Source organism: Malurus melanocephalus, unplaced genomic scaffold (genome assembly GCF_030028575.1).
Source record: "Malurus melanocephalus ecotype Western Australia unplaced genomic scaffold, MMel_1.1 scaffold_88, whole genome shotgun sequence".
Classification (NCBI taxonomy): Eukaryota; Metazoa; Chordata; class Aves; order Passeriformes; family Maluridae; genus Malurus; species Malurus melanocephalus.
In genome coordinates, this window is record NW_026623320.1 from 152,981 (window position 1) to 168,738 (window position 15,758).

At 39.8% G+C, this 15,758-nt stretch overlaps 1 protein-coding gene across 1 annotated transcript in view; it reads right to left on the reverse strand.

Annotated features, from left to right (window-relative positions):
* Positions 1-399: 399 nt before the first annotated feature.
* ATP10A (ATPase phospholipid transporting 10A (putative)) overlaps positions 400-15,758 on the reverse strand; it is a 114,377-nt gene continuing 99,018 nt past the window's right edge. The window contains exons 16-21 of the mRNA XM_057368086.1: positions 13,245-13,370; positions 9,190-9,390; positions 7,042-7,122; positions 6,847-6,951; positions 6,311-6,498; positions 400-5,609 (exon numbers count right to left, since the gene is read on the reverse strand). Coding sequence (XP_057224069.1) covers positions 4,910-5,609; positions 6,311-6,498; positions 6,847-6,951; positions 7,042-7,122; positions 9,190-9,390; positions 13,245-13,370 — 1,401 coding nt within the window. The 3' untranslated portion in view covers positions 400-4,909. The remainder of the gene's footprint in view (positions 5,610-6,310; positions 6,499-6,846; positions 6,952-7,041; positions 7,123-9,189; positions 9,391-13,244; positions 13,371-15,758) is intronic.

A 15,758-nucleotide genomic window follows, 5' to 3' on the forward strand; every position in this document is an offset into this window, starting at 1 on the left:
CCAGCAAGCAGAGGGGAGATGTGCCTTTGCAAAGGCAGAAAAAGRTAGCTGGGAAGCTCTGAAGATCCCCTTATCTCCCCACCAGCTGTGGGAGTTGTGAGGAGCCTACAGCAGTGCCTTTCCCTCCCCACTTTCACCGGTGTGACCCTGCCCCTSGTGGTTTCTGCAGTGCCTCTGACACACTCCTGTTACTGCACCACCACAGTGCATGGCTTGGACCAGCACTGCTCAGAACTGGCACCTGTGCTCCACTGCAAAAGCACACGGCTGCCTTTAATGCTGCACTGAAAAATGCCCACGGCATCCATCAGTCTGATAGAGACCCAAGTTCTGCAAAAACATGAAACTTTTAAAAATGTGTTTATTTAGTTCAAGTTTTGATGCAGATTTATGTTTATGTTTTATGAATTGTCACTCCCAGATGACTCAAGCACACACAGTTCTGACAGTTTAAGCTGAACATTTCCATTTACTGAAACCGGTATTCGTGCAAAACCCTTTTTAATATAACGAGTAAACCTCCTCAAATCCTCCATATATTCTGTATGTGGATCAGGCTGTGTGTGTTTAGGGTGTATAAGCCTGGAGTGGAGCAAAAGGTGAGCATGACACTAGAAAGGTGTCTYAAGGCACAATGAAGCAGTATTTGATGAAGAGGATAGAGCCTTCAGGAGATGTACTGAGAGCAAGCACAGACTGTGAATTGGAGGTGAATAAATGATAAATCAAAATCCATTGCAAGGTAGTTGAGGAMGTCATAGAATAGAAGCAAGAGAAGTCTCTGAATAATTTGGAAAGGTCTGAGGGGGTAATCAGGTAATCAGGGGGTAATCAGGGGGTAAGGATGTGGTTCCAGAGCCAGCAGAGGAGGGTGGCAAGCAGATTCATGACTGGGAACACCAGGCAGTGATGTGTAGCTGGAAAAGCCTGGAAAAAACACTGGAAGGTGGTATTGTTCCTGTTTTGGTTTTGACATTTATATGCTCAGTTCTAGTGCTCTGGCACATGTGTGAGATACAATTTCTGAGATTAGAGACCCAACATGATAGAAGAGTTCTGGGTGTTTCTAAAAGATCTTTATACATCTGGAAGAAATTTTTGAAATTGATAAAYCACTGAGAGGTTGGTTCACATAAATAAGGCTAAAAAGTGTGGAACACTGTGATGCTTAACTCACTGCTCTCTTCCCAGTCATTAATTTCATCCTGACGAGTTCAGCCAGCAATGTCAAGCAGAGGGGTGCTCGCAGAATTCAGTGCAAATATTTCAAGAATTGTACAGGGGCCTGTTGCTGGTAAAAGACCAAACACGGGTATTGTTTAATTGTCTTGTGGAATCTTTTAATGAATAGTTGCAGGCTTTTTGGGGATTAGCCTTTAGGAATTTAAAGCTTTGTTTTGCCTGATGTAACAACTGCTCAACTGCACCAACAGGAATAACTTTACAAGTTTATTTCTATTTTATTAAAACCAATGTATACAGCTTCAGAAGGCAATTAGTATTTATTTAGCTAAAATGTTTCAAATATTAATAGCAGCTTCAAAATGTTGACAAACCCTAAAGCCCAGCAAGTAACATGCTTTGATGTGTTTGTCTTCTGGCAGCTGAAGAGAAAACTGATTTAAAATGTAAATAATTAATTTGCTTAATATTTTCTTTCCAAACGAGAAATCTGTTTGGTTTTTTTTTTGTCCAAACTGTAGTTTCGATTACATTTTATTTATATTATTTTACAATGTATCTCTCAAAAAAAATTGAGATAACTTGCTTGGTGACACCAGCTGACCTGGTTCTGGCCTCCAGGTAACTCACTGTGTGGGTTTGGCACRTGTTGGCACATCTTCCTACCTATCCATGGGCACACCTGTTCCAGTAGGGTCAGCAAGATTATYTGGTTTATTTAAAATTAAATTAATTATTTTTTTCAATTAATTTTTGAGGGATTGCTGCCATAATAAAGATATTTTACCTTTTAGTATAAGTACCTTAGATATTTCAAAATATGTCTCTACGTGGGTTTATTTCTATTTCAAAAWTTTATTTAATTTGCTCTATTTCAAAATAGAGCAGTTATGGAGGCCTGATTTCCAGCTGGGATAAGTCAGCTTGCAGATATTGGAGAGGCTGTGATGGTTGCAGCAGCTGAGGATTGAAATTTACAGTTTCCCTAAATATATGATGCAGATGTACAGCTCACACTCACAGTGGCAACTTAACACATCTCTCTGGCATGCATAAGCACCTCTCAGTCCCAAAGGAACTCTTCTACCTCTCACCCACAGAAATAATCTTTGAAACACTGAAAACACAACAACTAAACAGAATCTTGTACCAAAAAGGCATGGCCAGAGAGGAATTTAAGTTATTTTTGAAGAGTATCATGAATACAGCTGTGAGCCAAAGCCTAGTGATGYTCCAGCCCTTTCTGCTGCCAGCAAATCCTGTGAATGCCTGTAGGACACCAACCCTGCTGTGAAAAGATGCAGAGGAGGCAATAAGCTCAARGGATCTTCAGCTGGCTGTTGGGGCTGCTGCAGTAACTGAGGGCACACACCTGTGACATCCCTGGCATGCTCCTGCTATGACCCTGTGACGCTCTTAGACTGAATTTAACATCCTGCAAACCTATGAACTCTGCCCACCTGGCATCTGACACTGTGTCCTTCCATGAGATCCTGTTTCACAAGCAGATCAAGGTTTCTAACCAGATGGCAACGTTTACACTTTTCAAAGTGTCATTTGATTTCTCCTCTGACATTAAAAGACACTGCATCTCYACACAGTCAAGTTATTTACAATGGCAATCCCTGCACAGGGTGTATTAAATTCAGCCAGCTAAACTTGCAAACAATTACCTGCAAAGTCACCCCAACAKTTACTACTGAGGCTGTAAAGGCTGCAGAGCAAGCAGAGATTTCTGAACACAGAGCTGCCTCCCCCAGCTAGAGACCTTTGCAAAGGAGCTGAGTCCTGCAGGCTCCCTTTCCAGAGAGTGGRGAGTGCTCTGAGGGGATGGGATCTGCCCCTGCTTCAGAGGTGTGTGTGGARACCCACACTCCTGGCTCGTGTTGGCACCGACAGGGCAGATGCCTTCATGGAAACCAAGTGGTCACTTGAACAATTAATACAGCAGAGGAATGCCAACACGTTTTCAGCCAGCAACAGATGAGTCAGTAAGTGTGTTTTCCTCCACTAAAACCTGTACATATWAACCCATGTTCCTCTGTAACTCAAGGGCAAAAAGAACAAGTTCTGCTTCATTTTTTTTTCAACTCAATCAGATGCTAAAAGCTGTTCACAGGAGACAGCAACAATGAGTCCCTTAGTGCCTTTGCCCTGTCCCCTAGTCAATTCTAGTCCCAAAACGCAGTTTAGTTACATGCTGATGTGTCATGTTTCATGAGGGTAACATATTTACAGGCTGACTGCTCTTATTTACATTGCTTTCATCTCTTCCTTTCATTGGCATTTTACAGCATCATATTACCAATTCAGCCTTTGGGAAAGAGGCCAGTGGATATAAATCTTTGGGAAAAAAAGATCCGGAGTGGATTAGCGAGTGACAGATGGTAGGCACTGTGTCTCACCACGCTGAGGCAATCCACATGGGAGGCAGGCTGCCAGGCACAGAGCGTGGCACGAACAAGTTGTGGCCTTACACAAGTGATGGCAAGCAATGCAGAGGCCATTTGAGCGAGGGAGTGAGGAAAASAAGTGCAGCAGACAGTTCATATGTGGTCATGGTGGGCAGGTGTCAAAGAACCAAGCAGCATTCCAAGACTAAATTCCTGGGATCCATCAGGCTGGCACAGGGCAGCTGCACACCCATRCACCAGTGGCAGTCTGTGATTTACAAACACGTGAGGTTGGCTCAGGCATAGCCTCAGAAAGCAGTGCAGCTTCCTGCTTTTGGGACTGGAGCCAGTCTGCTTTACACCGGGCTCACATACCTCTGCACAGCATGTACCCTCACAGCTGGTCATTCTGCTTCACTGCCCCCAAGGACTCAATTTAAYCTGGTTGAAACAAAACAAAGGTGCTCACAGAACTCCACTCTGCCAGTCCTTCACCCCATAGCAAGAACAGATCTCTTCAGTAGCAGCGGCTGTGGCAGCGCTCCAGCTCTGAAGATCACAGGCTTCCCAGCTCAAACTACAGCAGACACGATGCACCAGTTCTTTGCCACCAAATCCTCCCTCACAAACATGCAGCACCCTTTTTGTATAGCATGATGTAAGGCCATGCCCAGCCAAACACCAGCTACTCCAAGGGAAGGGCTGAGTTACAATTAATGCCAGACTGGGAAGTCAYTTTGCAATATGGATGGTCATTTATTTATTGTTCTATCATGACACATCAAATGCTATGGCTGCAATATCAGAACATGKTGTCATTTATAAAATACCAGTATTATTAATGTGGTGGTAAGATRCTGTTAACATTTACAGAGAGGTGTATAGTAATTCCATAGCTTTGCCATAGTGACAAAACACCCTGGCAAGCAGATGATAGATGGAATACAGTGACACTTTATTATCATGGTTTTTCCTCCTTGATTACTGAATGGCCTATAATGATACCAATAATTGTTGCTGAATCTAACCCTTTTGAACACGGTAGATAGATCCTTTGCTTTTACAGTATGCGTCAGAATAAAAGAGAAGCATCTGAAAAATAAAGAGAAGGCATTTCCTTACAAAATGAGATGAAAAAATAAAATAATATAAATGGAACTTTCAAGTGTTTCTTTTTATATTTAAAGCTCTTATATTTCAATAAACTGTATTTAAACATTCTTAAATAATCATTCTGTACCTTTGATTTTCTGTTTCACCTTAGGAAACAAATAGAGTAATCTCACTATAAATGTGTGCAAATAGAAAATATATAAATATATTTATGGCCCGCGTCATAAAAAGGTGGTCTCGGAATTGTCATTTTTACAATGATCAGTTGGGGTTCCTTTCATTTTCTCCTCCAAGTTATTTGAGCTCTGTTCTTTTAAGCCTTTGAAGTCCAAAGAAGAGCCAAGCACACACATACTGTCCTGTGTTTCATTTTGTAAACTGCTTGGTGACACCTGTAAGACAGTCCCAGCGTGACTGAACAGCGGAGTTGATGTGATCCACTTCAACAAACTGAAGTCTGCTTGCTCAACTGCTGAGCTCCATGGGAATGCTGCTCCCACAGGCAACGACTCCACCTCTGAAGTGCCACATCGAACTTCATGAAATCCCATGGACCTTTCCAGACTACTTGCTGATGTGGGGAGCTTGTTTTCCTCATGCAACACAGCACCCTGGTGAGAGGCAGCCGCAGTCTGATCTGTTTTGTGCTCTGCCTTTGTGTGCTCTCGGAAAAGTGACTCCCCTGTTTGAGGAGATGCTGGCAAAGGAGTGCTTTGGTTATTAGCCTTATAACCATCACTGGCATTTGAGCCAAGGCTCGGTGAGAAGCTGTCTGTGAAGMGTCGTGTCTGACATGTTGTGTCCTTTACATTCAACTTGGTGAGAAGCTGGGTGCGAGTCTCTGGGGACAGTTTACTCAACTGGCGTCCAAGCTGAAGCTGGGTTGGGAATAGTGTTCCCTGGAGGGTTCTGTACAGGAATCTGCAAGAGGAGAACGTGCACATGAAAAGAAATGGAAGAAAGAAATACCCAATACATTACTAAGAGAAAATATCCAAGACAAAAGTACAACACAAAAATAAGAGAGTTCTTTGTGCTGTTCTCGTGCTCTACACAAGACAACTTGCTTGGACAGGTCTGAATGCTGTGCCAATGTTTTGATTAATAACAAGCAATTAATAACAAACAATAAATCTGTGTCTTTAGCCAGTGATCCTTGTGATTACACACAGTCTTTCATCTTTCCTTAACAGGAATCAAAGGCAATGGGGATAAGTCTGCAGAGTGAGCCTCCCACATCCACAAATAGCAAGTAAGTCCACAACATACTATCACAGTTTCTGTACTGYGCATTTTTTGTGAGGATGGACTGAATCCAGAAGCATCACAGAAAACCTCACAGGGTAGCAAACCTCTGCATGGACAGGAGTTTTGACCAACAGTCTACAATTATCCCATTCCTGTGGTCTATGGCCAGGAGCTGTGGTCTGTCATCACTGTGGTCAGGAACACAGAACAGGTTAAACAACCTGACTTGGGAATGATCAGCTGCTGAGAAAAATTGACATGACAATAGGCAGAACAAAAGATGGGGTAGGGAAAAAGAAATGTGTCTTGCTTTCCCAATCATATGCATAAAGTGCCTTTACATATAAGGAAAAATATGAGAGAAGATACAGTACCTGGGCAGCAGTGCAACCACTGGTGATATAATACAAGTGAAATAGAACATAGGGTCTCCCATCAGCCTTTCCATAGTCCAGTAGGGATTGGATGGAGGATGGCAGACTGGGCAGGAAGCATTGTAAACCAGAGCCACAAAGAAAAATAAAAYGATACTGAAGATGCAAGACGACCAGTGGAGGAAAGTCTAGAACAAGAACAACAACAAAAACAACAACAAAAGTACAATGATTCTTTATATTCTGAGAAATTTGTTGTGACTTAATTTAATTAAAACTCCTTAATTTCTGGAGGAAAATCCATGCACAGCAAAGAATTTAGTACCTTGTATACTTAAAAATTCTTATAATAAATACAACACTACAAGGCTGTTTGCAGATGTCATTTAAATTTTTTTTATGCTAGTTTAAAATGCTTGCTAAAAATAGAACGTGCTGAGGAAAAGAAGCAACTATCTTATGTTTTTGAAAGGTGGCAATAAGATAAGGTTTATGCATATGCCAATGAGTTTCTATGTAGGCTGTGGGTACCTTACCCAAGTTTTGGTTTCAATAGCCAAATGCAGGATGATGGTGAAAAGAGCTATTGTGGTGATGGGAGTTCCCCAGGAAAAGATGTCCACCTCTGAATCATAGTAAGTCTGTAAGAAAGGAGACAGAGTTTAGTCCAAGCTGTGTTGCCAGTTCTCCTCTAAATGCTTAAAGCAGAATGGCATAAACAAAACACTTACAAAATAAGGGATGAAGAAGCAAACCAGGCTCTGATACATAGCATCAATCATGTTCATCCAAAACATGTGTGGCTGATACTCCTGTGTCACAAAAAAAAAAAAAAAATTCTTAATTTTTGATTATAAAGATCATAACGAAGATGCCATTTGCCAGGATAGGTATTTTGAGGGCGGTTTTAAGGGCTCGGGCAAACAGCCTCATAACTTTGCTAATCAGTTAGGCTACCCTGGGGGATGAAGCATGAAGAATCTACCTGCAAGTCACTCTGTTCTGGGACTAAAGTCTTTTGCCCTTTTTTTGGTGGTTTTTTTTTTTTTTTTTTTTTTTTGTTTTTTTGTTTTTTTTTTTTTTTTTTTTTTTTTTTTTTTTTTTTTTTTTTTTTTTTTTTTTTTTTTAAACCTTGGCAGAGGGTGAGAGGGTGTAATTTGAATCTGATACTCAGGTCAGGAAACATTTATGAAGGTACCCTATTTCATGCACAACAATCAGACCACCAATTTCAGGAGGAGCACTGTGAAGTTTAAGAACACGAATAAATGGGTTCTACATCACATCTGCACAGGCACAGGGTATTTATGGGCAGAAGAGAAAACAAAATGCAGATGTACTTAGTGAACATTCACAACAATGGTTTTTACAGGCAATGAATGCGTGACGTATGTTATGTTGTAAGTATGTATATAAAACAYATATATACACACAGATATATAYAGATACATCTATATCTCTAAGTGTGTGCATAAAATTGCTTGCTAAAACCAATATTAAACTCACAATTTGGTTTAAAGAAATATGGTATTCCAGGGGTATAGATAGTCATAAAAGGGACCTAGATATAAGGAAAAATAGTTTATGAATGACAAAATGTTTACATAATTTAATGTTTATATAATGTCAATACAAAAGACCTCAGAAATCTCATCTAGTTTTGAAGCTGTTTTGAGCAGGGGTCTGGATCAGACGACCTCCAGAGCCATCTAAACTGTTCTATAATTCTATGGGCTCTGAATCTCTTTTTGAAAGAGATCCTACCTGAAACAGAATTTTAAAGTTTTAAAASTGCCTTTTTAGGCACTATGAAGAGAATACAATCTATAAATTAAAAAACACAAACTTAGAATGATATCTGGGCTTGTCTATGAGACATAACTGTAYTGTGAACCTGGGGTCTTCTCAGTTTTCCAGCTGAAGACACGCGGACATAACGTCCCAAAAAGCCCTAAGACATTACAAGATTTCGATCACACTAAAAATGTGTACGAAAGGAATGTATTAATATTACAAATCTTTCAAGTGTGATGCATTGAAACAGAAGAAATGTGGAAAACAGAAAAMAACAGATGAATAAGAGAGAATTTGGAYKAATGGATTAAAATAAGTTATACTARACTCTCATCTTTCCAGGAGAGTATCTAGCAATGCCATTAMATTTGTGGGGTACCAAACACAGGTGTACACTGGAGGCCAAAAACACTTACTGCGTCCTCTCACACAGCTTTGTAAGACACTTTTAAGAAGCCTTTTGCCTTCAAAGCAACATCTCCATATACATAGTTTTGCCAAGCAGCAAGATTTACCCACAGCACACTGCACCTGTAATTACCAGGAATGTTTTGGCTTAAATCCCTCCTGCAATTCTGTTTTTATTGTACAAGACAATAAAAAGACAAGGTGTTTTCAACAGGTATTTCAGGTGAATCTGTCATCTGTGACCACCTCCCTCAGAGACTAAGTTTATCGTGCTTACTGCCAAGGCCGTCTTTCTCTTGTCTTTGTAAAGGGTTGGGGTCTGAAGGTTTGAATAAGTACTGAGGTTATTCTGTGAAAGCCTGCACTAGCTACAAGGTGCAATCTGTTTTAATTTTATGGTTATTTGTGAGCCTGGACCATGAAGGCAGTGTTCAGTTTAGGCTGAATTAAATCATCCAGCCTTCTCTCCCGTCACATATTAAAAATATGGCTGGTTGGGGTTTAGTTTGTTTGTTTGTCTTTTGTTTAAGTGTGCTTTTGGCATTTTGACTCAGATAAGAAATACCGCAAAATTACAACACTTCTCAGAAGTCATATACCCTTTGGGAACAGGGTTGGTTTTCAGTTGAAACTAAAGATGTTCAGGAAAGAAATTACAGTAAGCAATAAGTTTTTACCTCCATATTCTGTCCGCTTTTATAAAGCTGAGGTACAGCAATTAACACTTCAGCTGGCACGTCCTTGTCCAGCACACCAGTAATCAGTTGTGGAAGAGAAGAGAAGAATAAATTAAAGAAGATCAGGTACCACTGATCAATCATTGATGAGCCAGAGAACCCRCAATAGAACTGGTACCAGAAGAGAAGGGCCACAAACATCTGAAACAGAACAAGCAGTGCTGTAAATATAACAAGATAAAGGGGATCATCATCCCACTATGTTCTCAAACCATGCTGATTCCAGCTCTGCAAAGACTTATCTATGAACGTTAAACATGTGAGCAATCCTTCTGAGGATGCCTGGTCTCATTTCCTGATGCAGGGAACACTTCGCTAAGTTGCAGACACTTGGCACAACTGCAAGCATTTATGCTGCTGGAACCTCAGATCTCGGGCATCACACAAAATTAACTTSCAGTTTTAGTGAAACACTGAGATGCAATCTAACAAACTGTAAAAAGCTCTCCCAAYCACCACTGAGCTCTCAGTATATGAGTACTGATGTCACAGCACTCACACGACAACTGTAAGAACAAGCATTTCCACAATAATACCCTCTGCTGGCTGGAGATGTTTTGGGACACTTTTCTGATCAACAACAGATAAATGCAGAGCTTTTCTGCAAGACCAACATGAGAYCAGCAGCTGTAAGGAAGGTGAAACTGTAAGGTCTACAAAAGTGGTCATAACTTTTCTATCTTCACRCTTTGAAATTGTTTCAAATTAGCAGTGCTGTAAATATTCTTCCATTTYTTTACTCTTCAGCTCTGTAAAGAAATCAGCTGCGTACACAGCTGCAGAAGGGTTGTTCATCTACTTGGGTTGGAGTCACCCAAAAAAGAACAAACCACACAATTTGTTTCTTCTACACTCTCTTCAGCATGGAGAATCCAGAGTGCTCAGGAAAGGTGCTGATTTCACCTGTTGATGAAAGATTTGAGGCCTAGCAAAAGATGGCCAGCTTCCTAGAGAAGGAAATACATTTGCAGGTTTGGTTCACCAAAAACTAAAATTTTTATTTTTCTTTGTAAAGTGACCAACCAGAAACCTATTGGAAACTGTTGAGGATTTTCTTCCTTTTAACCATGAAGACAGGAAATGACATGACCTCTTCTTTCACTTCCTCTTTTTTTTGTATTCTGTTCTTAAAAATCTTTCAGATAGAGAATGTTAATCTTCCATGAATTTTTGMTATTCAGAGGGAAAATACAGATCTGTTTTATCTGTGTGCCCAAATGTGGTTGAAAATTAAACACATGTGGAAAAGAAAGCTATGGCATGCTTAGTCAGTGAAAGCTGCTTTAAGACTGAGTTCCCAGAGCTTACCCTCTCCAATTGTCAGAGACATGGCAATTTCATTCCAAAATGGAACATACTTTGAAAATATTTCCTTTCCATACCCAACACCAAACAAAATTACTTGAGTTATTTCTCAAAAAGAAATTGCAACAAATACATGAATTTAGATACTTTTTTCTCACTGTTAAAAATAAACAAAATGCAGCAAATCATGGACCTACAGATTTTTCTCTCTAGAACCTTGCTAACTTGTCTTGGAAAGAGTTTGGCTCTTGCAAAAATCTTCCTACCACCTCTATTATGCATCTTAGAGTGTGTRCTGTTGAAGAAAGCTATACAAATAMATGAAATTTCAGTAYGCTTAAATCAGATTKTTTTTTGTCCTGAAATTTTATTTTGTATTARACAAGTTTTTAATTTTATTTCAAATGTTCTCTCTTGCCTCTGTGCACTACCCCTCTGAGAAATAGAAAACAAATTTACATGAAGATTTCAAATACAAAAGGTTTTTCTTCTTTTCCTGCCAGACGAGACTGTTTTATGAATGTGGTCCCAGACAGAATTTCTCAGTGAACGAAATACATGTCAAAAAACATTCAGCGCTGTCTTGCAGAGACAATGTATAAAGGGAAGAAGATATGCAGGCTTGAGCCTGTTTACATTAAATCCCTTTTCATCAACCTCAGATATTTTCAGTCATGCTWTGTTTTAGTGTATATTTTACTGGTACTTTTATCACCTCCACCAAGTCAAACATCTTATTGGATAAGTAATTTCAGAGTCCAAATGGCTTTTGCAGCAATGTGGAGTTTAAATTGTAAATTAAGACAGGTTCTAGTGGAGAATGGAAAATTTTATAGTACGAGCAAATGCGGAAAATAACCACTTGAAGAAACAGAAAGCTTGCAGAACATTTGCAGTGTAGCTATCTTGACTCTCTGTGGAGAATCACCCAGAACTGTCTCCKCGCAGAAGGTTCAGGTACTCCCATCTTCCCATTTTTAACAACCTTTCCTTAAGGGCAGGCACTGTCAGAYATATTCATGTTTACATGATGGATATCCAACTACAGTTTTAAGAGTCAGAAGCAACAAGTATTTCTCAGGAAGCTCTGAAGGCTGCCAAAACACAGCCAACACAAAGAGACTTCTTCAGTTGTTTTCTAATCTTGAGGCAGCAGCTTCAGAAAATCCTACTAAAAATGGCATGAGAAATAATACTTGTAATCAAGGGCAGTTGAACCAAAGAAAATGGAAGATTTTAACCAAGCTGGTGATTGCTGCAGTGTCTTATATGCATTACTTCAGTGGGTTTTTTTTAAATTTTAATGTAAGATGGCTACAGCTCTTGGAAGTTCGAATTCGATACTGTTAATGGGTATCTTGGAAACATTCAGCACTGGGGGTGGGAGTACAGATGTTCAGCATCATTCAGGATCAAGCCTTAAAACTGATGCATTTGAAGACCAGCACATACTTCACTGCTGTACTTCAAGAGGTGGCTCTCCACTTACTGCAGCTAAAGAGGTCTCCACTTCAACCTGCTTGCTATTTCYTACTCAAGCAGCAGCTCAGACCACAAATCCCTTCTTCCTTCTGTGTCTGAAAGGGCACTTGTATGCAGCTCTTGCTCTGATGACAAGAGGTAGGTTAACATGCTTGTTTTAAMACAAAGATGCTTCAATAWTCCTTTAGAACCTTTTGCTATTCATGTGATGTTCAAAATTTTGAGCAAATGRTAGTTTTCTTCCAATAAAAATTGARAATTAGATTAAAACTGRAAATTAGTYGGAACGCAASTTTTACTGAAAGTGAAAACTGAAAGCTACTTTTTTTCTGGTACTGAGGATAAAATCCACTCTCCTGCACGCAGTTCATACATTGCCCTCTGGAGCAAACAGAGGTATGAGAGCTCTAGCTCTCCTCTTTTTCTTGCTTCTTATATGCCTTGCTCCCAAGATGATTTGTAGCTGTTGTAAGTGAGCAAATCTATGCATTTGCCAGTGACTCCCACCCAGCTGGTGGTATTCTTSGTTGCCTTGTTAGGCTGTTTTCAATCAATCATCTTTGTACTCCAAGATCAATGCAAAGAGCCTCTGCTGAGGCCAAGGAGTTGAGTTGCTGCTGGCTCAATGCCCAGTACTGGATTGAGTCCTGTTTCATACACCAGGGAGGAAACACAGACYCGTCGTCTGCTCTTTACCACCGTGTACTTCCTTTCTGATGAACTCCTTTGGTTAGTTGGGAGTAAGATAAATAAAAAAAAGAAACCTTCCCAGTCTCTGGAGCTGAGACATAGAGAAGACTCAAATTATCTCAAGTCACAAGGAAATATGTACAGTGATTCATAAACAATTATGAGATGCAGTCAGGAAAACACACTCAACTGCTACTTGGGACCAATGCTGGATAGCTTTGGCATTGAAGAGTCCTGTATCCAGGCAGCTGAATTCTTCTGCAAAACTGCTCTATAAAGAAACTTTTCTTCAGCAGTGCTTGTTATTTGTGTTACCTAATTTGCACATTCAGCAGCACACTGTAGCTGTTATGGAGTGAGTCCCGTATTCCTGCAAATGGCAGCCAGCTGTCTTTCAGCTCTGCAAATTTCTTTGCAGCTTATTTATAAACCATTTGAAGGCTGACCTAATGCTCACTTAGCACAAAATAAACCCTGGAAACATGTGGTGCCATAAAGCTGCCAAGTCAAACACTTACTGCATTTTTGTAGAAGAAATACAGCACCATGTTGGCGAGTCGAGAATAACACCAGTGGCCATGAACAAGCAAAAGCTTCTCCAAGTGCCTGAACCTTGGGATTGCAAAGTCGCTTGCCATCACCGCCTTTAAGAAAAYAAAAGTTAAGAATCATTATTGTAAAGCACCACTTTCAACACTAACAATGAATCTAGTCATCTTCTCCACTCCTACAATCAGTGGAAGTTGTACATGTGAAGAATGAAATTCATGAGAGTGCTTATGAAATGCAGCCATTGCTGCATGCATTTGTAATACTCATGWGCAAACCCTACAGCTTGGCAGGACATGCAAGGCAACCTGGTCCTCACCCAGAGGAGATTACAGCCTACATTCCAGATGGTGACGAGCAACAACAAAAAGCAAGAGGTGGAAGAATAGCTGGCAATTGCAACTGCACGAACATGAAGGCTCAGGGTCCATATGTGAAGAAAYTGGTGGCTGTAACATCTTTCTCTGTAAAAACTACTGAGTAGTTCCAGGGCAAAATGAATTTCCAGAGAATAAGTTAAGAAAATCACAGTTAAGTGGTTTCATCATAAGTATTTGACTTTAAAAGACAAAACAATAAAAGTATTTGTTTAATTACATTTGCAGTCCTGATTTATAGAGTTTACTTGGATGTTCGGAGACTCAGTATTTTGAGAGATTTTTAAAATCAMACATTTTCTGTAACTGTGTATGATAAAAAATCACACTAGATGAGACTCCTCTGGGACTGTGCAGACTGTCAGATGACATTGACAAAATGAATCACACAGTTTCTCTCTAATTCTGACTAAATTTCAAGACACTGTACATGTAGATGAGACCTCCTTGTGCTATCATGGTTGTTTCATGATGTTCCTTATCCCTAGGATCACACTAAGATTTCACTTAATATTATTTTACATTTAATTTTCTATTTTCGTATCACACTTCTTCTCACAATTTCATTCACCTAAAACAGGAGGAAAAGTGAAAACCTCCAAGGAGCCCTATCTTCCTTACACTCTGCTAAATATATTTTGGCTGTATTTTTAAATAAGAGATGTCTTTCCTTTTAAGTTTTCCTAATTCACTTTCTAAAAGGGCTCAGTTTTCCAGGTATGTGGTAGTAGAAGCTATTAAAATAAACTTTAAAACAGTATGCAAGAGAAGGTGCAAAAATGTATTGCAATTTAAGTAGTAGATATATATAAGGGCTGAAACAATTTTTAATAAGTTGACACATGCTAAGATTTCTCAGGTACTGAGACACACTTGTTGTAACCTTCCTGCACAGAAGTCTGATTTGTCTGCAGACATAAAGCTATCTTGCAGTTTGAGGAGAACAGAGCTATGCTATGTCTGCTTCCTTGTCCTCCACCCCATCTCAGCCTATTCAAATGTCAAAACAAAACTGTTAGCTTCATTTGTGCTTCTAACGTAGTACCTCACAGCACACTGTGGTGTCACAATTCTTTTCCTTTTTTTTAATCCCATTTTTATTATGGTGAGGAATACAGAGAAAAGGATGGTGTTATTCAATTACATTTGCATGTTTACTTAGTCGTAAAATACCCCCTTGAATTTCACGTTTCATTTTTCTTCCAGTTCCACATGCTTCCACAGAATGTGGAAAGAAAATAAATCAGACAGTATTGCTGTCTTAGACATGTAAATGCTCAACGCTTTCTGAATACCTGCGTGTGTAGGATTCTGACAGTTGTTTATAGTAAAGAGGTCTGTGTGGTTCCTTAGGATTTGCAGTAAGAGAAGGGATCTATAAACATTTTCCACTCTATTAAACTTTCATTTAGAAAAAAAMCAGGTGGTTTAATGAGTTAATGAGAAAATAGCTTTCAGACCTGAATACACTGCAAAAGCCAGGGGGATTTGAGGACTGGTTATGTTAAGTGTATGAGTTCAACTGAAAGTGGCATAAAGAGGTGAGGAGTMAAAAAAAATGCTATGAGCACTATATGTCTGCATTAGGAAAAAGAAGTGATCTGAATGAATATTTAGATGATGAGAGCTTATTGGTAAGTTCATAAGAGGCGATGAGACCCCAGGAGTTTGCAGCAGACTTTTCTGAATTGAGAGGTTTGGAGGGGAGTCCACAATACYGGCCTTCTCTGAGCTCTCTGGAGCTTCGACTGCCTGCAGAGTGATACTGCAAAAGCTACGCAGAGCTCTTGGAAACTGATGGAGGCTGGGGAACAACAAAAACTCTTGGCATCAACTTAGTTCAGGAATTCCTYTTCTCCTGATCTCTACAGCCACCACCAACGGCAGACTGACAGGGTCAATGGCGGGGATGCCAATGAGCATCTAAAATTTTTTACAGAARCTTTTTTTGAGTCTAATTTACAGCTGCTAACATATTCAGAGAATCATTCTTCATGGACTTCAGCCCTGAAAACTGTCTATTTGAAGAGCACTGACTGGCCTTCCATTGGCCCTGGAGGTTACTGGGACTGAACCCCCTGGATAATTACGAGGAGAACAAGTGGA